The sequence below is a fragment of the Mobula birostris genome, chromosome 3, assembly GCF_030028105.1.
Source record: "Mobula birostris isolate sMobBir1 chromosome 3, sMobBir1.hap1, whole genome shotgun sequence".
Taxonomy (NCBI): Eukaryota; Metazoa; Chordata; class Chondrichthyes; order Myliobatiformes; family Myliobatidae; genus Mobula; species Mobula birostris.
Genome location: NC_092372.1, coordinates 26273212 through 26298962, shown reverse-complemented (window position 1 = coordinate 26298962; position 25751 = coordinate 26273212). Strand labels below are relative to the sequence as shown.

The 25751-nt window shown below is 41.9% G+C and overlaps 1 protein-coding gene across 6 annotated transcripts in view; it reads left to right on the top strand.

Moving 5' to 3' along the window:
- The window catches only part of arid3c (AT rich interactive domain 3C (BRIGHT-like)), a 585351-nt gene that overhangs the window by 544729 nt on the left and 14871 nt on the right, over positions 1 to 25751 (top strand). For 2 of the 6 annotated variants that reach the window (XM_072252362.1, XM_072252365.1), the window contains exons 6-7: positions 9237 to 9533; positions 19327 to 19419. In XM_072252362.1, coding sequence (XP_072108463.1) covers positions 9237 to 9533; positions 19327 to 19419 — 390 coding nt within the window. Of the gene's footprint in view, positions 1 to 9236; positions 9534 to 19326; positions 19428 to 25751 lie in introns of those variants that run through there. The other 4 variants (XM_072252364.1, XM_072252363.1, XM_072252366.1 and 1 more) reach the window with 4 other exon arrangements.

Here is a 25751-nt window from a genome sequence, read left to right as displayed (position 1 = left end):
TTCTAGGCCAAATGCAGCCAAATTGGATTTGTATAGATAGGCATCTTGGTCAACGTAGATACATAGATACATAGAAAACAGGTGCAGGAGTAGGCCATTCGGCCCTTTGAGCCTGCACCGCCATTTATTATGATCATGGCTGATCATCCAACTCAGAACCCCGCCCCAGCCTTCCCTCCATAGCCCCAGACCCCCGTAGCCACAAGGGCCATATCTAACTCCCTCTTAAATATAGCCAATGAACTGGCCTCAACTGTTTCCTGTGGCAGAGAATTCCACAGATTCACCACTCTCTGTGTGAAGAAGTTTTTCCTAATCTCGGTCGTAAAAGGCTTCCCCTCTATCCTCAAACTGTGGCCTCTCGTTCTGGACTTCCCCAACGTCGGGAACAATCTTCCTGCATCTAGCCTGTCCAATCCCTTTAGGATCTTATACGTTTCAATCAGATCCCCCCTCAATCTTCTAAATTCCAACGAGTACAAGCCCAGTTCATCCAGTCTTTCTTCATATGAAAGTCCTGCCGTCCCAGGAATCAATCTGGTGAACCTTCTTTGTACTCCCTCTATGGCAAGGATGTCTTTCCTCAGATTAGGGGACCAAAACTGCACACAATACTCCAGGTGTGGTCTCACCAAGGCCTTGTACAACTGCAGTAGTACCTCCCTGCTCCTGTACTCGAATCCTCTCGCTATAAATGCCAGCATACCATTCGCCTTTTTCACCGCCTGCTGTACCTGCATGCCCACTTTCAATGACTGGTGTATAATGACACCCGGGTCTCGTTGCACCTCCCCTTTTCCTAATCGGCCACCATTCAGATAATAATCTGTTTTCCTATTTTTGCCACCAAAGTGGATAACTTCACATTTATCCACATTAAATTGCATCTGCCATGAATTTGCCCACTCACCCAACCTATCCAAGTCGCCCTGCATCCTCTTAGCATCCTCCTCACAGCTAACACTGCCACCCGGCTTCGTGTCATCCGCAAACTTGGAGATGCTGCATTTAATTCCCTCATCCAAGTCATTAATATATATTGTAAACAACTGAGGTCCCAGCACTGAGCCTTGCGGTACCCCACTAGTCACCGCCTGCCATTCTGAAAAGGTCCCGTTTATTCCCACTCTTTGCTTCCTGTCTGCTAACCAACTCTCCACCCACACCAATACCTTAACCCCAATACCGTGTGCTTTAAGTTTGCACACTAATCTCCTGCGTGGGACCTTGTCAAAAGCCTTCTGAAAATCCAAATATACCACATCCACTGGTTCTCCCCTATCCACTCTACTAGTTACATCCTCAAAAAATTCGATAAGATTCGTCAGACATGATTTTCCTTTCACAAATCCATGCTGACTTTGTCCGATCATTTCACCGCTTTCCAAATGTGCTGTTATCACATCCTTGATAACTGACTCCAGCAGTTTCCCCACCACCGATGTTAGGCTAACCGGTCTATAATTCCCCGATTTCTCTCTCCCTCCTTTTTTAAAAAGTGGAGTTACATTAGCCACCCTCCAATCCTCAGGAACTAGTCCAGAATCTAACGAGTTTTGAAAAATTATCACTAATGCATCCACTATTTCTTGGGCTACTTGCTTAAGCACCCTGGGATGCAGACCATCTGGCCCTGGGGATTTATCTGCCTTCAATCCCTTCAATTTACCTAACACCACTTCCCTACTAACATGTATTTCGCTCAGTTCCTCCATCTCACTGGACCCTCTGTCCCCTACTATTTCTGGAAGATTATTTATGTCCTCCTTAGTGAAGACAGAACCAAAGTAATTATTCAATTGGTCTGCCATGTCCTTGCTCCCCATAACCAATTCACCTGTTTCTGTCTGCAGGGGACCTACATTTGTCTTTACCAGTCTTTTCCTTTTCACATATCTATAAAAGCTTTCACAGTCAGTTTTTATGTTTCCTGCCAGTTTTTTCTCATAATCTTTTTTCCCCTTCCTAATTAAGCCCTTTGTCCTCCTCTGCTGAACTCTGAATTTCTCCCAGTCCTCAGGTGATCCACTTTCTCTGCCTAATTTGTATGCTTCTTCTTTGGAATTGATACTATCCCTAATTTCTCTTGTCAGCCACGGGTGCACTACCTTCCTTGATTTATTCTTTTGCCAAACTGGGATGAACAATTGTTGTAGTTCATCCATGCAACCTTTAAATGCTTGCCATTGCATATCCACCGTCAATCCTTTAAGTGTCATTTGCCAGTCTATCTTAGCTAATTCACATCTCATACCTTCAAAGTTACCCCTCTTTAAGTTCAGAACCTTTGTTTCTGAATTAACTATGTCACTCTCCACCTTAATGAAGAATTCCACCATATTATGGTCACTCTTACCCAAGGGGCCTCTCACGACAAGATCTCTAATTAACCCTTCCTCATTGCTCAAAACCCAGTCCAGAATAGCCTGCTCTCTAGTTGGTTCCTCAACATGAATGAGTTGGGCCCAAGTCCTTATTTCTGTGCTATATAACTCTCAGAACCTTTGAATCTCTGTTGATGCCAACCTCCCATTAACACTAACCCCTCTTATGAACTCTTGTGCTGCAACCTTCTATGCCTTGACAAATGTTCCCCTTAAATTCTGTGAGAGTGGCTGTTTCTACAGCTTCCTCAAGCAGGGTATTTGCACATTCCAACCACTACCAGGGTAAACACCATTTTTTTTCTCTCTCAGAATCACAATCAAGCTTAATACTGAGGTAGTGTTCATGGATTCAATGTCTGATTGAATCTACGAGGGGAAAAAGCTGATCCTGAATTGTTGAGTGTATGTCTTCAGGCTCCTGAACTTCCTCTCCCTGAAAGTAGCAATGAAAAGAGGGTATGTCCTCGGTGATGGGATTCCTTAATGGTGCATGTTGCCTTTTTAAGTTGCCTCAGATTCCCTTGTAACTTCTTACTCCTTCCCTCTGTTAAAGGCAAAGAGTTTTTTACCATCTGCCCTGTCTCTGCTTCCATAATTTTCTACACATCGATCAGATCCCTACTCAACTCCCACAGTCTAGAGAAATACAAACCCACCTAATCCAGTTCCTCCTTATCAGTGAAGCACTCTATTCCAAGGAACATCTGAGTGAATTTCATCTGCAGCCCTTACCATGTAAGCTACTGAACTTTGCTTGTGTTCTACCTGCTGGGCTGCAGGTCAATGCAACTGAAGTGCTCTTCCTATACCAAGTATAAGCCAGAGATTCCTTTATATTTACCCCTTGTTTGCTTGTGTCAGAACAACGTAAACCTTTTGAACCACTTTCTCTGAGTAAGTTTTGCTGAGCACCCCACCAGCAAATGACATCACTTGGCACAGAAAATTTGACAGGGAAGTAATTCCCATGTTTGGGTGAATGGTGTCACAAGATTCTTAGTCCAATTTCCTGATGGGCAGGATTTCAGCCAGAAATGGACACAGTCATTTAAAACCTTGCGCAAAATATTTCCTGTGCATGACTAAGACTTATAAAATAGGTGAAATCTTGTTTTTTAAAATCTATTTCTTAGGATCAGAATCAATTTTAATATTACTGGCATATGTCATGAAAATTGTTGTACGGCAGCAATACATTGCAATACCTAATAATAAAAACTGTAAATTACAATAAGTATATAAGTATTAAAAAAGTTAAATTAATTAAGTAGTGCAAAAAAAGAAAAAAAAGTAGCAGCATAGTATTCATGGGTTCAACGTCTATTCAGAAGCCAGTAGGCAGAGGGGAAGAAGCTATTCCTGAATCATTGATCAGGGTTGGTAAACCTATGACAGACATGCCTAAAATGGCACGCACAAAGATTTTGTTGGCACACGGCTTGCACCAAAGCTATAATTTCACATTTACATTTTTTATGTTATATATGAGTTACGATAACGATACTATTTAGAAATGTTGCTATTTTTCAATTGTCTTTTTAAAACTAATATTAATTTTTGACCATGTTTTCTAAAACACTTCATTTGTTTAAAGAAATCTGCCTTTGCTATACTTTTATTAGTGGTAAAACAATAACTATCCATAAATTTGTACAGAGAATTTGTAGAATTTCTGGGGGATGGCTTTTTAGAACAGCTTATTGTTGACCCCACTAGGGGATTGGCTGTGCTGGATTGGGTGTTGTGCAATGATCTAGAGGTGATAAAGAGAGCTTAAGGTTAAGGAACCCTTAGCGAACAGTAATCACAATATGATCGAATTCACTTTGAAATTTGAGAAGGAGAAACTAAATTTCAATGTGTTGGTATTTCAGTGAAATAAAAGAAATTACAATGACATGAGAGGGGAACTGCCCAAGGTTGACTGGAAAGGGACACTAGCAGGAAGGACAGCAGAGCAGCAATGGCTGGAGTTCCAATGAAAAATGAGGGAAGTGCAAGACAGATATATCCCAAATAAGAAGAAATTTTCTAATGCAGGAAGGACACTACCGTGGCTGACAAGGACGTCAGAGCCAAAGTAAAAGCAAAAGATAGGGCAAAGCTAGGAGAAACATAGAGGATTGGGAAGCTTTTGCAAGGAAGCCAAAGCTAGTAGAAACATAGAGGATTGGGAAGCTTTTAAAAACTTGCAGAAGGAAACTAAGAAGGTCATTAGAAAGGAAATGATGAATTATGAAAGGAAGCTGGCAACTAATAAAGAAGATACTAAAAGCTTTTTTGAGTATATAAAGGGTAATAGAGAGTTGAGGATAGATGTAGGACCAATAGAAAATTATGCTGGAGATATTGTAATGAAAGACTCAGAGATGTCAGAGGAACTGAATGCGTATTTTGCATCAGTTTTCACAGTGGAAGGCATCTGCAGCATAGTGTATCAGGGAAGTAAAGTATGTGCAGTGAAAATTACGACAAAAAAGTTGCTCAGGAAGCTTAATGGTCTGAGGAAGGATAAGTCTCCTGGACCTGATGGAATGCACCCTAGAGTTCTGAAGGAAGTAGCTGGAGAGATTGCGGAGACATTAACAATGATTTTTCAAGAATCGATAGATTCTGGCATTGTACTAGATGACTGGAAAATTGCAAATGTTACTCCGCTATTTAAGAAAGGTGGGAGGCAGCAGAAAGGAAACAATAGACCTGTTAGCCTGACATCAGTGGTTGGGAAGTTGTTGAAATCGATTGTTAGGGATGAGATTATGGAATACCTGGAAGTATATGACAAGATAGTCCAAAGCCAGCATAGTTTTCTAAAAGAAAAGTCCCGCCTGATTAACCTACTGCAATTTTTTGAGGAAATTACAAGCAGGGTAGACAAAGGAGATGCAGTAGATGTGGTGTACTTGAATTTTCAGAAGGCCTTTGACAAGGTGCCGCGCATGAGGCTGATTAGCAAGACAAAAGCCCATGGAATTACTGGGGAGTTACTAGCATGGGTGGAGCATTGGCTGATTGGCAGAAAACAGAGTGGGAATAAAGGGATCCTATTCTGGCTGGCTGCTGGTTACCAGTGGAGTTCCACAGGGTTGGTGTTGGGACTGCTGCTTTTTACGATGTATGTCAATGATTTGGACTATAGGATTAATGGATTTGTGGCTAAATTTGCCGATGATACAAAGATAGATGGAGGAGCGGGTAGTGTTGAGGAAACAGAAAGCCTGTAGACTTAGATAGTTCAGAGAAATGGGCAAAGAAGTGGCAAATGAAATATAATGTTGGAAAATGTATGGTCATGCACTTTGGTGGAAGAAATAAACGGGCAGACTATTATTTAGATGGGGAAAGAATTCAAAATGCAGAGATGCGAAGGGATTTAGGTGTCTTTGTGCAGGATACCCTAAAGGTTAACCTCCAGGTTGAGTCGGTTGTGAAGAAGGCGAATGCAATGTTGGCATTCATTTCTAGAGGTATAGAATATAAGAGCAGGGATGTGACATTGTGGCTCTATAAGGCACTCGTGAGACCACACTTGGAGTATTGTGTGTAGTTTTGGGCTCCTTATTTTAGAAAGGATATACTGACATTGGAGAGGGTTCAGAGAAGATTCACGAGAACGTTTCCAGGAAGGAAAGGGTTACCATATGAGGAACGTCTGGCAGCTCCTGGGTTGTATTCCCTGAAGTTCAGGAGAATGAAGAGTGATCTCATAGAAGCATTCCAAATGTTAAAGGGCCTGAACAGATCAGATATGGCAAAGTTATTTTCCGTGGTAGGTGAGTCTAGGACAAGGTTTTGTGAAGGGTAGATCATGTTTAACAAGCCTGATAGAGTTCTTTGAGGAGGTGACCAGGAATATAGATGAGGGTAGTGCAGTGCATGTGATCCACATGGATTTTAGTAAGGCATTTGACAAGGTTCCACACGCTAGGCTTATTCAGAAAGTCAGAAGGCATGGGATCCAGGGAAGTTTGACCAGGTGGATTCAGAATTGGCTTGCCTGCAGAAGGCAGAGGGTTGTGGTAGAGGGGGTACATTCGGATTGGAGGATTGTGACCAGTGGTGTCCCACAAGGATCTGTTCTGGGACGTCTACTTTTTGTGATTTTTATTAACGACCTGGATGTGGGGGTAGAAGGGTGGGTTGGCAAGTTTGCAGGTGACGCAAAGGTTGGTAGTGTTGTAGATAGTGTAGAGGATTGTCAAAGATTGCAGAGAGACATCGATAGGATGCAGAAGTGGGCTGAGAAATGGCAGATGGAGTTCAACCCGGAGAAGTGTGAGGTGGTACACTTTGGAAGGACAAACTCCAAGGCAGAGTACAAAGTAAATGGCAGGATACTTGGTAGTGTGGAGCAGCAGAGGGATCTGGGTGTACATGTCCACAGATCCCTGAAAGTTACCTCACAGGTGGATAGGGTAGTTAAGGAAGCTTATGGGGTGTTAGCTTTCATAAGTCACGGGATAGAGTTCAAGAGTCGCGATGTAATGATGCAGCTCTATGAAACTCTGGTTAGGCCACACTTGGAGTACTGTGTCCAGTTCTGGTCGCCTCACTATAGGAAGGATGTGGAAGCATTGGAAAGGGTACAGAGGAGATTTACCAGGATACTGCCTGGTTTAGAGAGTATGGATTATGATCAGAGATTAAGGGAGCTAGGGCTTTACTCTTTGGAGAGAAGGAGGATGAGAGGAGACATGATAGAGGTGTACAAGATAATAAGAGGAATAGATAGAGTGGATATCCAGGGCCTCTTCCGCAGGGCACCACTGCTCAATACAAGAGGACATGGCTTTAAGGTAAGGGGTGGGAAGTTCAAGGGGGATATTAGAGGAAGGTTTTTTACTCAGAGAGTGGTTGGTGCATGGAATGCACTGCCTGAGTCAGTGATGGAGGCAGATACAATAGGGAAGTTTAAGAGACTACTAGACAGGTATATGGAGGAATTTAAGGTGGGAGCTTGTATGGGAGGCAGGATTTGAGGGTCAGCACAACATTGTGGGCCAAAGGGCCTGTACTGTGCTGTACTATTCTATGTTCTATGTAAGAGGGCAAGACTTCAGGATTGAAGGATGTCCATCTAGAACAGAGATGTGGAGAAATTACTTTGGTCAGAGGGTGGTAAATCTGTGGAATTTGTTGCCACGAGTGGCTGTAGAAGCCAAGTCACTGGGTGCATTGAAGGCAGAGATAGATAAGTCCTTGATTAGCCAGGACATCAAAGAGTATGGTGTGAAAGCAGGGGAGTGGGGATGACTGGAAGAATTGGATCAGCCCATGATTGACTGGCGGAGCAGACTCGATGGGCCGAATGACCTACTTCTGCTCCTATATCTTATGGTCTTATAGGACTCATCCTTTTTTCTTAAAGACTCTATAATTATTGTTACAAAATCATTAATCAATGATACTAATTAATATTTAACTGTTCAAATTTACCATGGCATGCAAGAGAGTATTTTAGAAGATTATCGCCAACTTTGGCACATGCTCTCAAAAAGGTTTGTCATTCTTGAGACCCAGGTCATAATACTAATAACACTTTTTCATTCATTGTTATATTTGGAGAAAACATAGGAATGATTAAGACAACAGTGTAAGCAAGTTTATGAAGAATGTTTCAATCCTACAATATTACCTTGGAGTGTGCTACATTGTATGTTATTTATCTGTGAGGGTCAGTGCTGAATAAACATGCCAGCATGCTGCCTTCACTTGCCTTCCCACAAATATATTTTTAGCCAGGACTCATCAGCCGTGACTGTTGCTTTGTCGTGCTATCTTGTATTCACTAAACTAGCAGTAAGTTAGCATTAAATTAGATGAAGCCTGCGGCTGCCCTAATCAGTGCGGTGTGGAGTGGTGCCTCTCCAGAGTAGTTGCACCCTGCCATTGCACGTCAGAAAGTTCATTAGTCCTGTCTTAACACTGTCATCAGGATAAGAGAGTTCTCTCTCCTTTGAATCTTGTGTTATTTGTTTGGAGACCAGGCCCTTCTGGCCCAAAGAGAACCACCACCCAGCAAGCCCCTCATTTAACTTTGGCCTAATCACAGAACAATTTACAATGTCCAATTAACTTACTAACCAGTGCTTCTTTGGACTGCGGGAGAGAACTGGAGCACCCAGAGGAATCCCACACAGTCAAGGGGAGAACAGCCAAACTCCTTATAGACAGAGCCAGAATTGAACTTTGAACTCTGATGCCCCAAGCTCAACTAATGTCATGCTAGTTACTACACTACTGCGGTGCCCCATGGAACTAAGTTTGATTTTAGCCTGAAGTGTCTTAGGGCTAAGAGAAGATGGATTAAGTTATACTTAGTTCTCTTTATACTAAAAAAATCCCAAGTTTGTAAAGACCACTGGGTCATTTATCGAACTGACAAAGCACCAAAACAGGAGGAGTGCTCTCCCTTCAATGCTTCAGTTGCCTTATTAATAGCATCAATGTTTAAGATTTACTCTTTGGAAGCTTCTTGTGTAAACATACTGTTGCCTAGTCCTTTTACAAATTGTGCCTCCTGGGGAGCACAAGTCATGCTGTTACCTAAGGTTGATTGTCAGCTTTGCCTTGCCAGTTACACTCCCCAAGATACCGGGAGCTGCAAGTCCCCCTGCAGAAAATTAAGGAGGCAGGCACATAAGGTGGAACAGAGAAAACGCTTCATTGTTAGTGTTGCTGTCTTCCAGATCATATTTGATCGTATGTTGAATCAGCCTGCTATAAAAGTTGGATTGACATCAGTTGAAGAATGTCAGATTGCTTTTGCTATCCTAGTTAATATTTAGCCCATTTGGGGGACCAATTTGCAACACTTTGGTGACCTCCTCTTTCCTCTCTCGCACTTAGAAGAGCAGGCGCTGTCAACGGCGGCCCACAACCGAATAGCGATCCCGCTCAGCATCGCCGGCCATCACGTCAGCACCACCCAGGCCGTCGCGGCTCAGGCGGCCGCGTCGCAGATGGCAGCGGCCCAGGCAGTGGCCCTGGACCAGCTGCGAGAGAAGCTGGATTCAGGGGAGCCGCCGGAGAAAAAGAAGCTGGCCATGGCGGAGGAGCAGCAGCGGCTCATGCAGCAAGCCCTGCAGCAGAACCTGCTGGCCATGGCAACGCAGATCCCCATGAACATCAAGATCAATAGCAGAGGTAAGGCGAGAAGACGCAATGTGTGAATGCTGGGTTCAGACAACAGTTTCCCAGTAACACTCAGCTCACTTATACATCACCACCGTCGAGCTCTGCATTATCGTAGAGATTACATCTGTCTTGTCTAAGTTCTCTTATGAACCTAATGAATAGGAACCAGGGGCAAGTCAAACTGCTCTTCAAGCCTATTTTGGCATTTAATTAGGTCGCAGCTGATTGGATCATTGGTCTGAACTCCACTCTCCTGGCCATCATTCTTGATTCCTTTGTAGTGACAAATCCATCTAGAGCATAGAACGTAGAAGTGTACAGCATACGAGCAGGCCATTCAGCCCACAATGTTGTGCTGAACCAGCTAAAAAGCAAATCAAGAACATCCAAACACTAATCCCTCCTACCTACACCATATCCCTCTATCTTCCTTATATCTGTATGTCTATCCAAATGTCTCTTGAAAGCCTCTAATGTATTTGTCTCTGTCACCATACCTGGCAGCTATTTCCAGGCATCCACGACTCTCTGAGTAAACAGAAATACCCCTCACTTCCCCCTTGAACCTACTTCCTCTCACCTTCAAAGCATGCCCTCTGGTATTAGACATTTCACCCCTGGGAAAACTCTCTATTGCAAATTTTTATTTATTTCTGTATTGGTATAACTAATCTCAGTTATTTTCTTCAAATTTCAACCTAGGGTGCCAACTGTGCCATTTGTCTTGTAAAATCAAAACATCTATTGAACTACTGAATTTATTTTTTCCCAATGACCTGAAAAAGAAGGCCTTACCTCCTTCAGTGCTTGCTCTCTCCCACGACCCACAGGTTTCTAAGATTCAAATTCATCAGAATCACTCATTGTATTGGTCTTTCCTTTACTAAAGACTTTTGTACCAAAGACTAGAGCCTTTAAAGAAAAATAAAATAATTTGTCTTCTGAATATGTTCTCCACAAAATTTAAACTTGAGCTAAAGCTCCATATGATTTATCAGATAATCAGATATCATTTATGAAAGATCATAGCTAATACCAGAGGACATTGTTTTAAGTTGAATGGAGGAAAGTTTGGGGGGGATGTCAGAGGTAGCTTTTAATATAGACATTGATACATGCCTGTAATTCACAGCCAGAGCTGGTGATGGAGGCTGATGCATTTGGGATATTTAGGAGAGTCTTAGATACTATAGGCATATTGGTGTTAAAAAAAATGAAGGATTATTGGCACAGGAGATTCTGCAGATGCTGGAAATCTAGAGTAACATATACTCGGCCCTCCTTATCCGCAAGTTTCGCATGCGCGAATTCAACCAACCGCGAATCGAGAAAACCCGGAAGTGCTCTTCCAGCACTTGTTGTTCGAACATGTACAGACCTTTTTTTCTTGTCATTATTCCCTAAACAATGCAGTATAACAACTATTTTATGTAGCATTTATATTGTATTAGATATTATAAGTAATCTAGAGATGATTTAAAGTACACAGGAGGATGTGAGTAGGTTATTGTGGATCGGGATCGGAAAAAAAAACGGAAGTTCTCTTACTAAGTAAGTTGGAACAAGTACATCCTGTATTATTTAGCGTCAGTTAGTCAAACGTTTGTCTTAATATATAGTATATATTTTACCTTTCTATGCATATAAAACACTTAAGAAACGTATGTTTCAATGCCGGGCTCAGGAACGGAAATTCCCGAGTTGGATCCAGTGACAGATCGCTCCTGAGCTCGCTGTCCATCCCTGCCGGGTTGATGTGAAGGATCAAAAACCCAAAACCCAATAATTAAACCACTGTGTTGCTTAGTAATAATTGTAGCTTTCATCGGAGCAGGGATTTTCTCACTTTATCCTTTAAAATTGTTCCAATCGTTGACCGACTGTAGCCTAACGCTTTTCCAATGACCGATGGCATTTCACCTCTTTCCGATTGCTTTATTATTTCCACTTTACTTTAAATTGCAACCGTGATTATTTTCATGAACAGAAACACTGCAGATTCAGCGCTCTGCCGCCGGGTCCTAATGTCCACCGCACTGAGGCAGGTTAAATAAGGTCCGGGGTTCCGCTGGGTCTTAAGATCCACCTCATTTAGACAGGTTGAATAAGGGACTTGAGCATCTGCGTTTTTTGGTATCTGCAAGGGGTCCCGGAACCAATCCCTCGCGGATAAGGAGGGCTGACTATATACAAAAAGCTGGAGGAACTCAACAGGTCAGACAGTAATAAACAGTCGATGTTTCAAGCAGAGACCCTTAATCAGGACTGGAAAGGAAGGGTGAAGAAGCCAGAATAAGAAGGTGAGGAGGAGGGGAAGGAGTACAAGCTAGCAGGTTATAGGTGAAACCAGATGAGGGGAAAGGAAGGTGGGTGGCAGAGTGGGGAGGGGATGAAGTGAGAAGCTAGAGATTGATAGGTGGAAAAGATAAATGGTTGAAGAAGAAGGAAACTGATAGGAGAGTGGACCACCAGAGAAGGGAAAGGAAGAGGGGCCCCAGAGGGAGGTAAGGGGAAGAGGAGGTAAGAGGGGAGCCAGAATGGGGAATGGAAGAGAAAAGGGGGATGGGGAGAAATTGCTAGAAGTTATGTAGGAGGGAAGGGTTAGATTGATCATGGAGTAGGGTAAAAGTTTGGCGCACAATCATGAGGCAAAGGACCTGTATTGTGCTGTACTGTTCTGCGTTCCATAGAAGCATACACAAGATTCACCTTTAACGTCAATTGATGTGTCTTAAATTACATTGGACAAAGTTGTGTAACCCCTGTCTTCTCTCCTGTGCAAAAGATTGCTGATTTTACTGCATTTTTCATGTTTGTTTTTCTAACATGGTGAGATATGTTGGTCCTGTAGAATGAAACATCCACTCACATTTCACACCCGGTGTGCACTGATAAGATACACCATAAGGCAGGTGTTTAGTGGTCTGCCCTAGCACTGCCGCAAGCACATGGGACAACAGCTGTTACAGAATGTTATCCAGATGCCAGCTACAGTACATGAACGAAGGCTCATATATCCAGAGTGAGCGCCTACTATGATTGGACTGTTAAAAGGCAAACAGCTGCTCTTCCTCATCTCCAACTGATGTGAGCACCACCTGATTTGGGTATGATGTGTGTTGAAAATTTTATTAGAAGAATTGTGTGAAGGGCTCAGGCAGTTTGCCATGTCTGATTTAAGAACTTTGTGGATGTGCTGCCTTTCTAACAGTGAAGCAATCCCGGACTTGTTAGTAGTCTGCTGAACAAGTGTCCTGACTGATAAAAGGACATGGCTGACAAAGGAAGTTCAGTTGTGCATGTCAGGGTTGCTGGTTCAGTACCACAGCTTTTGATGCCAGCACTCTTGCTTTCTGGCTGTAGAAGAGGTTTGCCTCCATATAACCTAATAGATGTAGCAGGAAACTTCCCAGTTCTGTTTAGTATAAGTTCGTTAAACTTCATGAATTGACAAGGCAGGGAAATGGGGTTGAGAAGGAAAATGAATCCGCCATGATTAAATGGTGGAGCAGACCGAATGGACCAAATGACCGAATTCTGTTCCTATGCCTTATGGTCGGAGTAGACTTTGCACACAGTTTAGGCTTAGCTGAATTGGTAAACTGGACCATATTCAGATCTGAATGAATATGCCACAGCCGTCAAGTCCTACATGGGTGAGCATGAGCCCAGGAGAACATACTGAATACATTCAGACGAGAAGCCGTGGTCTGCTGAGAGCTAAATCTGTGGCATACAAAACCAGCAATCCAGAAGCATAAAAGAAGTTCAGGTACAATCTACGGAAGACTATCATGAGAGTGGGAAAGCAATTGCATGCGAAATCACAGATGCAGTTGGATGCATAACAGTGTTTTCATGCAATTACTTCCTATAAGGCGAAACCTAACAGCATAAATGGCAGTGATGCTTCACTCCCTGACGGACTCTTTGAAAGGGAGAATAACACTGCATCTGTATCTGACAGCCCTGTACTTTCTTTCTTGGAGACTGAGATTAGAACATCCTTCAAAAGGATGAATCCTTATCAAGCCCCAATGGTGTACCTGGCAGGGTACTGAAAATCTGTGCTGACCAATTGGCTTGAATGTTCAAGGACATTTTCAGCCTCTCACTGCTGCAGGTGGAGGTTCCCATCTGCCTCAAAAGGGGTTCAGTCATTCTGGTGCCCAAGAAGAGCAGGGTGAGCTGCCTCAATGACTATCGTGCAGTGGCACTCACATCTTTTGTGATGAAGACCTTTGAGAGGTTGGTCATGGCCAGAGTTAACTGCAGCCTAAGCAAGAACTTAGACCTGCTCCATTTTGCCTACTGCCATAGCAGGTCTACAGTGGATGCAATCTCACTGACTCTCCGCTCAGCTTTGGTCCACCTGGACACCCACGATATCTACGTGAGGCTGCTCTTTATTGATTATAACTTAGTATTCACACCGTCAACCTCTCTATACTAATCAGCAAGCTTTAAAACGTTCATCTCTGAACCTCCCTCTGCAACTGCAACCTTGACTTCCTCACTGGGAGACCACAGTCAGTGCAAATCAGAAATGGAATCTCCTCCTTGCTGGCAATCAACACTGGCGCACCTCAAGGATGTGTGTTTAACCCACTGCTCGACTCTCCCTACACTCGAGACTGTGCGACTAAGCTCAGCTCATATACCATCTCTAAAATCTGTTGTTAGCACAATCTCAGATGACAATGAGGAGGCATAGAGGAGTGAAATAGATAGGCTGGTTAGGTAGTGTCACAACAACAACCTTGCATTCAACACCAGCAAGACAAAAAATTGATTGTGGATTTCAGGAAGGGGAAGTCACGAGGACACACACTAATTCTCGTTGAGGAAGCCAGCAGTGGAAAGGATCAACAGCTTCATGTTCGAGGGTGTCAACATCTCAGGTCATCTATCTTGGGTCCAACATATTGATGCAATCATCAGGAATTTGAAGAAATTTGGTATCGCACGGAAGTCTTTTCAAATTTCTATAGGTGTATGGTGGAGAGCATTCTGACTGGTTGCATCACCATCTGGCATGGAGGCTCCATTGTGCACTGAAAGGGTTGAGGACTCTGCTAGCTCTATCATGGGCTCTAGCCTCCCTACCATCAAAGATATCTTCACAAAGCAGTGCTTCAAGAAGGCAGTATCCATCATCAAGGACCCTCGCCGCTTCTCATTGCTACCATCAAGAAGCTTGAATATGCGCACTCAACATTTTAGGAACAGCTTCTCTCCTTCTGCCGTCAGATTTCTGAACCCACAAACTCTTCTTTGCTATTCCTCTTTTGCATGATTTATTTATTTGTTTGTTTTGTCATTTATAGTAATTTTATGTCCTACACTCTAATGCTGTCACAAACAACATATTTCATGATATATGTCAGCGATAATAGACCTGATTCTGAATTAGGCTCCTTCCCACTTTATGTCTCTATCCCAGCAGGATGGGAAGGATTTGGAAGCTGTTTAAAACCTAATGGGCTTGAAAAGCTTCTTGTAATCATCGATAAACCAAACCGATTGCCTAGTTTGTCTCAGCACATAAGAAGCATCCATACTCATCCGCCAGCAATGATGTTGAATCCCTCTGCTTATACAAAGGCAAAGTCCACTGTTCTGGGACTAGGTAATTGCAGATGTTCCATCTATTGTGATTGTATGACCTGTAATCTTGTTGTAACTTTTTGCACAAATAAAATATTCAAAAATTAATGTGCCAAGCAAAACTGGAAAACAAAGCAGATAAATGTAATAATTTGCATTTATAAATTATGTTTTAGTTATCCTTCATATTGAATCATAACATACAAAATCGTTTAATGTTATTTCCAGTGCATAAGTGTAGAGGAGAATGAAATAATTGTTACTCCAGACCTGATGCAGCACAAAAATATCTCAATAAGATAAAGAACTCAATATAAAAAAGCACAGTAAATATAAATACATAAGATAGCTTATATACAGTACATAGATTGATGCATGTCCTGTGCTAGGCACAGGTGACTATGAGAGGAAATGATAAAGTGTGGAGGTTGGGGTGGTGGTATTGGAGGTATTGATCAGTCTTCCTGCTTGGGGAAAGTAGCTGTTTTTGCGTCTGGCCGTCTGGCATGTGCGCTGTGTGGCTTCCTCCCTGATGGGAGTCGGGCAAACAGTCTATCAGCAGGTTAGGCGGTATCCTTTATGATCTTACTGGCTCTTTCCTGGCAGTTTCTGTGTATATGTCCTGGATGGTGGGTAGGCTGGTGCTGATGATACGTTGAGCAGTTTTGACTACCTGCTGTAGAATCTTCCTGTTCACAATGGTGTAGTTGCTGGACCAAGCGGTGATGTAGCATGTTAGAATGCTCTCTACTGTGCATTTGTAGAAGGAAATGAGCAGACATGTGCACAGTCCGGCTCTCCTCAGCCTCCCCAGAAAGGAAAAGCATTGGTGAGCTTTCCTGGTAGTGTGTGATGTGTCCTGGGACCATAAGAGTTTGTGTCAGGTCTGCAATTCCAGGAGTTTGAAACTGCTCATAGTGTCCACTGCTGTGCCGCCAACAGAAGAAATATTTTATCTGAACTGACTGATTTCAGTGTGGTATGGCAATTATCCCGTATCGGACCGCAAAGCACTCCAGCGTGTGGTGAAAACCGCCCAGCGGATTATCAGCACCCAATTGCCCTCCTTGAGAACATCTACCATAAACGCTGCCTGAGCAGGGCGAAAAGCATTATCAGGGATGCATCTCATCCTAACCATGGACTTTTTACTCTCCTCCCATCCAGTAGGCGCTACAGGAGCCTCCGTTCCTGCACCAGCAGACACAGGAAGAGCTTCTTCCCTGAGGCTGTGACACTGCTGAACCTCACATCATAGCGCTAAGCAGTATTGCATCCGTATTGTACTGTCTCAGTACTTTTATATTTGTGTGCTGTAGCACCTACTTTTATTCGCAGTTATTTTGTAAATAATACTATTCTTTGCATTTCTAGTCAGATGCTAAATGCATTTCATTGGCTTTGTATCTGTACTCGGCACAATGACAATAAAGTTGAATCTAATCTAATATCTACTGTTGCCTGTATTGATAGTATCTTGCCAAAAGCCTGTACTGTATGTCACAAAGGTTTTACCCATCACACATTCAGTAGCACATTTACACACTCTCTGCTCCTATCAGCAGAGCCCCACGTTGATGCTTACTTGCATAAGTGACATTACTCTATTGCATCAGTCTGTCTGATAAGTACCTCTACACTTTTAATCACATATTAATTGCAGATTTCTCTAGCTCAGCATTATATAATCATCATCCACAATGCAACATTACCACCAGATTTCATGCCAGTACAAGTTCTTTCTTTTCCTTTGGTTAAATTATTTACAGTTATTTATAGAATCCTAGAATGGTGGCAGTTCAGAATCAGAGCTGCATATGTCATAAGATTCATTGGTTTGCAGCAGCAGTACAGTGCAAGACATATAATAAAAATATACTATAATAAAAAATGCAAAAGACAAGAAGCAAAATGCACTAAATGTGCATTTCAAAAACAATTTGATAATAATGATTTCAATTCATCAGAATCAGGGATCACAACAAAAGTCTCCGTTGGTGAAGGATGGGTCAGTACTTCACCCCTCACGAAAAGGTTCAGTGGAATGAACAAAAGTTAATGTTCATTCTGTTTCTCACTATTGCTTTTTTTGTCTTTTCACTGTTTTCACTGCAGAACAAATATCAGGTTATAGGTTGGCAATAAGAAATCTAATTTTGATTCTGGGATCAGCCAAAAGATTACCCTTTCGAAATCATTAGTAATGTTAATGTTAAGAACAAATCAGGTAAGTAGTGCTGGACTGCCTAGTGTGGGAATTAGAAGCTACCATTCCGATGGAGTGAAAAGTAAGGACCCCCATCACCCAGGACATGCCTTGCTGTCATTGCTACCATCAGGTAGGAGGTACAGGAGCCTGAAGACACACACTCAGTGATTCAGAACAGCTTCCTCCCCTCTGCCATCCGATTTCTGAATGGACGTTGAACCCATGAGATCCACCTCAGTACTTCTTTTATTTCTATTTTTGCACTACCTATTTAGTTTAACTATTTAGTATATACTTACTGTAGTTCACAGTTTTTTTTTGTATCATTATATATTGCATTGCACTGCTGCCACAAAGACAACAAATTTCGTGATATACGCAGGTGATATTAAACCTGATTCTGAATATTTTCTGAGGCTAGGATTTAGACAGAGTGGTGGAGGCTTTTCTCCTTACTTCATTGACTCGTGTGCCCATTGTTGAAGCAAAATAACTACAACTGATTACAGTTACTCTGGAAAGCTTGCCCGCAGGTGCCTGTAATATAAGATTTTCTATTTTTTAGTGCTAACCATCTTCATTTTGTGAGGTTCAAAACCAATCTGTGTCAAATTCAATATCATAAACATAAGAGCTTCTGATAATTCTGGAAATCTAGACCATTCAATATATTTGCCAAGTGACATAAATGTCATTTGAAGTATGAGTATGACACACTTCAATAAATTCGTTTGCTTTCTGGCAACACATTAATGTCAAAATCTACCCCATTATGATCTCGCACCTTATTATCTAACTGCACTGCATTTTCTCTGTAGCTGTTACACTTTATTCTGCATTATTATTGATTACCTCAGTGCTCTGTGGAATGATTTGATCTGTATGAACAGTGTGCAAGACAAGCTTTTCACTGAACTTCATACATGACACTAATAAAATTGCAATTCCAATTCCAATTCATTATTTTGAGTTGTACATTTAAAGTTGTTTGGAGAGGAAATTCCTTATCCTTAAGAAAACTGGAAATCATACCAAGGCCCATAGTTCAAATAGAAGTTTAAATAGGAAAAAGTAGGAGGTGATTAATGGTTAGAAGGCAAACAATTCCCCACTTCTAAATGTCACTAGAGTATAGGAGGAATAGAAGATTCTTCTCTCCAATCAAATTTCTTCTTCTTCATCCCTTTACCTCTTCCACCTATCATCTCCCAGCTTCTCACTTTATCCTCTCAACCCTTCCACCTACCATCCCTCTTTCTGTTTATTTAATATTTCAGTAATATTTGAGTAATCATGTACATATATTATTTGATTAAGCATTATTATTTCATTATTATATTATTTCATTTAAATAATTCATTATGAGCTGCATATCTAAATATGTGAATTGCATACGTCATTGCACTATCCCATGATATGTACATGCCTCGCTTAAAGTAAGCGTGGTTAGACCTGCATTTTGGACTCCCATGTCTTCCTTTGAATTTGTTTAATGTTTTGAAGTTACAAAACATAACACCCATAACCTGGTTTCACGAATCACCTGCCTGTTTGTACCCCTTTTCCCCATTCCCCCACAACCTTCTAATTCTGGCTTATTCCCCCTTCATTTCCAGTCCTGATGAAGGGTCTCAGCTTGAAACTTTGATGGTTTATTCTCCTTCGCAGATGCTGCCTGACCTGCTGAGTTCCTTCAGCATTTTGTGTGTGTGTGTGTGTGTGTGTGTGTGTGTGTTGCTCTGGATTCACAGCATCTCTTGTGTTAAAGACTTCTACACATGGGGCCAATTACACTTTAATAAATAACACTTCCAGGAGCAGAAAGAGAAACAATGTACTTGCATATTATTTGCTAAGAGAAACTTAGAAATCAAATAGCCTAATGCTACCAGCTCCCAAGAGTCAGCTTATCATTTCTGGTTTACTCTTTGGTTATCTTGCTTTTTTGCACTCATATTGGTATTTTCTTCTTCTTGCTTTCCCCAGCAGATGACAGACAAGAAACTGCATTGAACCTGTCTACAAATGGCATTAGCAGCATCAACATGTCAATAGAAATAAATGGAGTTGTCTACACAGGTAAATAGAAGGCTGTTTTCCGATGTAATTGCGAGCAGGAAATCCAATAACTTATGGCAATGCAGTGGCGTTAAGTTCTATACACAATTTGATGTCTTTACTATAAAATCCATTCTAATGAAGTGGCAGTCCGATGCAGTTAAAAAAAGTTAAATATCTTGAAATTGCCCTTGTTGATTTGCGGTCGATTGTGCTCATTCTCATAGATTGAGAAACAGACTGTTGTATCCAGACCATGTTGTTGAAGTGAAGGTTTAATTACCACTATGTAAGCACTGGCTGTTCGGAACCCGCTCTCCCATGTTAACTTGCCCTTTAATTCTAGCCAGTTCCTAAGGGAATGATGGAACATGGAATTAAATGGGACGGGATGTTGAGGGGAGGGGGAAAATGGAACAGCAATTTAGCTCCGACAGGGATACTTAGTAAGGAATGTGGTGCTAAACATAGAAAGTAATAAGAATGAAAGCAGGAGCTAAAACAGCTGTTAAGAGCACCACATAACAGGTGTCTAGGCCATAAAAATAATATGTAATGATTGAAAAAAGCTGCAACAAATTTTAGCAACTCTCATGATCTGAGGTACAGTCTCTGTATACTGTGCTTCGAGTGGTTTGAGTCTTAATTAACTGTATAAACACAATCCATGTATGTACAGTGATTCCTTTAAAGCAGGCTTCCCAACCTGGGAGTCCACGGACCCCTCAGTTAATTGGCATAAAAAGGTTGGGAACCCCTGCTTAAGTGTAAAATGCTCAGGTATTCAGTGGTACATCAAAACAGTTACATCCCTTAAGACTGCACATCTTACCTGTGGGCCTGATTGTAAGATTAATGCAGTATCTTTGTGTTGTTGCAGTCTTAAATAGAGTTCATTTTTATTTTTGTGATCCTCATTTTCCTGAAATCAGTGGCACATTTGCCTTATTGGTCTTAAATGGCAACTCTAAAGATTTAAAGATTATCTTTATTTGTCACATGGACATTGAAACATACAGTGAAATGTATTGCTCATGCCAAATCAAATCAACGAGGATAGTGGTTGGGTTGAGTTGTTCTCCGATCTTGGCAATTTACTAGCATGTGATCGTCACCGTACGAGGAGACATCAGCAGTGCGCTGTTAACTGTGGTGTGTCCTCCAAATGCCTGGCCTTTAAATACCTGTCAATCAGCTGACTGGGCGTCATTTCAGAAACACAGTTGTGATGGGAGGAAATCTCTTCGCCGATTGATTGCGTGGCGAACTTCATGGATTTTGGTCTGGAACTTTGCCTACATTGGTTCATAAATAGGACTGAAGTCTACATGTTCGTTTACAGAATTGTTTGTGGAAAACTACACTTCTGAGAATTCTTTTGCATGCCTCGTGTTTTGCATGTGCCATGTCTTTCAGTGAGGATAGTGCTAGGCAGTCTGCAAATGTCAACTTGCTAATGTTGCTTGAACTGCTACACTACCACGCCACTGTGAAATGTCACTGGAGGTGGAACCAACCTTGTGACAGTGCCTAACTGTTCAAGTCTTCTTTTCCTTTGTAATACTGCCATACCTGAGAAAATAGTTAAAACTGCAGTATTGATTTAGTGGCAGGCAGTACACTTATCCTGATACTGCTATAGGATATTCCAACATAAAATGTCTTCTTTGCCTTCTACGAGCACCTCCACTTCATGGGACTGCAACTGAATTCATGCCCAGCATTGGCAAAAGAACTGAATGATTTTATTTAGTTACGGTTACTTCAGAACTACTCTGGTCAACTTATTATGATGTAACAATGTCTGTTTTGATCATGTGTACCATTCATTCAGAAGATCCCACCTCAGGGACACCTCACTGCAGTTTTGAGGCAATGTCAGTTATCAAATGTGGTTTGAAGTGAGCCTGCCTACTTCCTTGGGTGCAGGTAAAAGATACCAGTGCAGAAGTCTGTCATTCTGGATTTCCGGTATCTGCCGATTTCTGGATGAATATGGAGCTGTTGAAACACAACAACACCTTGCTGCCAGCAAGCAAAGCTACTATCTGTTCTATTAATCACACATTTTCTGGAAAAAGATCACTGCAATCAGTAGCCTGTAATTTCCCTTTCAGAGTTGAGATTTTGAACGGCCTGTACGACCTAAACAACAGGAATTCTGCAGATGCTGGAAATTCAAGCAACACACATCAAAGTTGCTGGTGAGCGCAGCAGGCCAGGCAGCATCTCTAGGAAGCAGTCCAGTCAAAGTTTCAGGCCGAGACCCTTCGAGATGCTGCCTGGCCTGCTGCGTTCACCAGCAACTTTTATGTGTGTGGCCTGTACGACCTGGTATTTTTGCGGTCTGAACTGAAGTCTCAAAGGTGCAGGGCAGTTGTGGCATGGCATATAGAGGCCAAACTGAGGCAGCAGGGTCAGAGCTCACTCGCCGGTCAACGACCGTTGCTGGAGTGGATTTGGAGCCAATTCAAAGCGGCAGAAGCAAGGCAAGGCAGAGTTGAGGCGGTGAGGCCTGGATCCAAATGCAGATCGAAGCAGTAGGTCCTAGGTCTGAGAGCGAGGAGCAGCACGGTGTACAGCCAAATTAAGCGTTGGACCAGATTGAAAAGATCAGGGTATTGAGGCTGGAGACGAGGGATGGATTGGTGTTCAGCTCTCTGCTTGGAGAGGTTTACTCGTCTCTGCAATGAACTGAGGATGTGGTCTGCAAGTGACGGATTCCTTGACCAGCTGCAGGGTTGACTGACTTCATGGCTGTGAATTCACATTCATGAACTTTATGTTATTTCTTACTTTTTATTGTTTGCATGATTTATTCTTCTTCTTGCACATTGGGTGTTTGACAGTGTTCTTTTGCTATGGGTTCTATTGAGTTTCTTTGTTTTGTGGCTGTCTGTAAGGAGACAAATCTCAAGGTTTTAGACAGTAATAAATGTATTTTGAACTTTGCAGGTTGTTTTGTGATTATCACATTGAAACTTGCAAAAAAATTAATTGCTGCATTTCTAATACAGTATTGCAAAATTTCAACATGTCAAACATACCTGATAAAAGGTAAAACATGGTTGAACTCTCTAAAGATGCTAGAAAATGTAAGACTCTCTTCCCCACTTCCTTGTTCCGTGTGTCCTTGTTACAAAGTTTGTCCAGGTGTTTCCATTTCCAGACATGTCCAAAGCATCAGAGTTGTCTTGTATTTTCTGTATATTTATTATCTGAGTCATTGTTATACCACTGTTCTTGATTCAATATATCCTGGATTACTTTCAAATAACTCATCTCCAATAATAGTATCATTGGCTCTTCAACTTCCTTTACCTTCCGCAGCTCAGAATCCAAGAACAATCAGTGGTTATCAGTCTTTTTGTTTTGGGAACAGCTGTGTTGCTATTTAATTTGCCTGCTTTCACGGTAGTACTCCTGTTAGTTTAACTAGTTTTAACTCGTCAATGTGTGCTTGAGACATTTCAGCAGACGTTTCCCACCGGAGGTGAGCCTGTGACTGCATGGTGCTGTCAGTATCTGTAAACCGCAGGAGCAAGAGGTTGATTGTTTTGTAGTGAAATCAACTAAAACTGAAAAGCAAATCTCCCGGGTATTCTAAGGGTCTTTTTACCAGCTAATTAATTCTTGCAATCCAACCATTTTACCCTGGGCATTAGGATATACTTGGGAAAAAAAATGATAATTATGATAACTATGCAATCACACCTGCCAAGACTGATGGCAGTATTTTGGACTAGATTCAAAGACTGTATATTATAGAAAAAAAGTGGCAGCACAGAAATCGGCCCTTAGGCCCATCTAGTCCATGCTGAACCATTTACACAGCCAAGTCCCATCAACATGCACCTTGACTATATAGCCCTCCATGTCCCTCCCATCCACGTACCTATCCAAACGTCTCTTAAATGTTAAAATCAAAGTTGCATCCGTCACTTGTACGGGCAACTCATTCCACACTCTCAGCACCCTCTGAGTGAAGAAGTTTTCCCTCATGTTCCCTGTAAATATTTCACTTCTCACTCTTAATCCATGACATCTAATTGGAGTCTCACCAAGCCTCAGTGTAAAAAAAGCCCGCTTGCATTCACCCTATCTGTACCCCTCATACTTTTGTAAATCTCTATCAGCTCACCCATCAATCTTCTACATTCCAGGGAATAAAGCTTTAACCTATTCAGTCTTTCCTTATAACTCAGGTCCTCTAGTCCTGGGAACGTCCTTGTAAATTTTCTGTACTCTTTCAATCTTATTTGCATCCTTCTTGTATGTAAGTGACCAAAGTGGCACACAATACTCCAAATTAGGCCCCACCATATTTTAAGCAGCTTCAATACAACATCCGAACACCTGTATTCAATTCTTTGATCTACAAAGGTCACGCTGAAGGGTCATGGCCCAAAACATCGACTGTACTCTTTTGTCTATTGATGCTGCCTGGCCTACTGAGTGCCTCCAGTATTTTGTGTGTGTTTTTATAAAAGCCAATGTGCCTAAAGCTTTCTTTACGGCCCTATCTACCTGTATTATTTTATATACTGGTTTTTGATCCATATAACTGAGCCTCAGAATCAGGTTCATTATCACTGACATACTGTATTTCATGAAATTTGTTGTTTTGTGGCAGAAGTAGTGCAAGCCATAAAAATTACTAAGTTATAGTAAAAACAATTACGGATATGTATTTTGTGTGGCCAAAAAGGATTAATTGGGCATTTAATTACAGGTGTAATTATTGGTACAACATTGTATACCGAAGGGCCTGTTTTTGTAACATATGTTCTCCAAATTGGATAAATTTACTATGAGAAAAGTTTTGCATAGTTATAAAGACCAGACGTTTCTAACTAGTAAGCTGTTCTGGCTGAATCGGTGCATAAAGCAATTTAATTGGTGCATCATCAAAGACTTCCGCCATCCAGGCCATATTCTTTTATCGCTGCTGCCCTCGGGAAGGAGGTACAGGACTGTTTAGTTCCCACACTACCAGGTTCAGGGATGGTTATGGCTCTTCAGCTACCAGTGTGGATGACTTCACCCACCTCAACGTGGAACTGATCCCATGGCTGCTTTTTTACTTTGACCTTTGAACTTTCAACTTTACACATTGGGTCAAATGGCCTTCCTCTGAGCACTAATCATATTATCATTCTGATCCAACTGCTCCCTCCCACTTTTCTCAAGCAGTATCTGACCCTTACCACAAAGACAAAGGTTGGGAATTAAAATACTCATGATTTAGGCATTTTGAACTCATTCTGTTCTGCACTTGCAATTTGTTCTGGTTTGGAATTGACCTACATGCATGTATTGAGCAAAACCATAGATACGGAAGATCATCCTAATATTGTAGACATTGAAATGGTTTGGAGGAATTTGATATAATTGCACTGGTTGCCATTTATTAGCTATTCTCTTTAAGCAAGACATTTTCCGTTAAAGACCCTATTCTATGCTCAGGTGAACCTGCCAATTGTTTTGTATTGCAAGGGAGTTTCATGCAGCAAATTAGGATTCTTGTTTTTTGCTTTGCATATTTGCACAATGAGCCAATAATTCTGGTAGCACAAAGACAAAAAAACAAACTGCAGATGCTGGAAATCCAAGCAACACACACAAATTGCTGGAGGAACTCAGCAGATCAGGCAGCATCTGTGGAAAACAGTAAATAGTCAACATTTCAGGCCGAGACCCTTCATCAGTATCAGATGAAGGGTCTTGGCTCGAAAGATCAACTGTTTACTCTGTTCCACAGATGCTGCCGGGTCTGCTGAGTTCCTTCAGTATGTTGTGTGTGTTGCAATAATTCTGGTGCCCTATTACGTGTTTTTGTATAATGGGTATGTTTGCTTTTTATACTGGTATTGAGGATCTTACATGTAGAAATACAGGTCCCATGCCATTAATAGAGTGGTCACAAGCAACAGTAGATGCTGGAGCAACGGACAAGATAATGAAAGAAACCAATGGGTCAGGCAATATCTGTGGATGATTGTTGCCTGACCTGCTCAGTAACTGTCGCACTGATAAAGGGACCTTTAAAAATGCTGCAAGGGACATCACAATATGCAGCGAACAACTGCAAGAAAATAACAAAGATGCAGATTGTTTGTTGCATGTACATCGGAACACGGGTGGCAGGGTGGAGATACATCCCTGACAAAGCAGGTGTGAGGCGCTCCGTCCCTCCTCCACCCTGCGGGTCACTCCTGGACAAGGTGTAGCATCTGCGTCGCCCCCTGATCAGGGTCACGTCAAGCCATGGGAGCAGGTGCTGGATGGTCGTATGAGCAGCTGATGTTTATCACAAGTCCTGGTTATATGACCACTGATGCCAGCAGACAAAC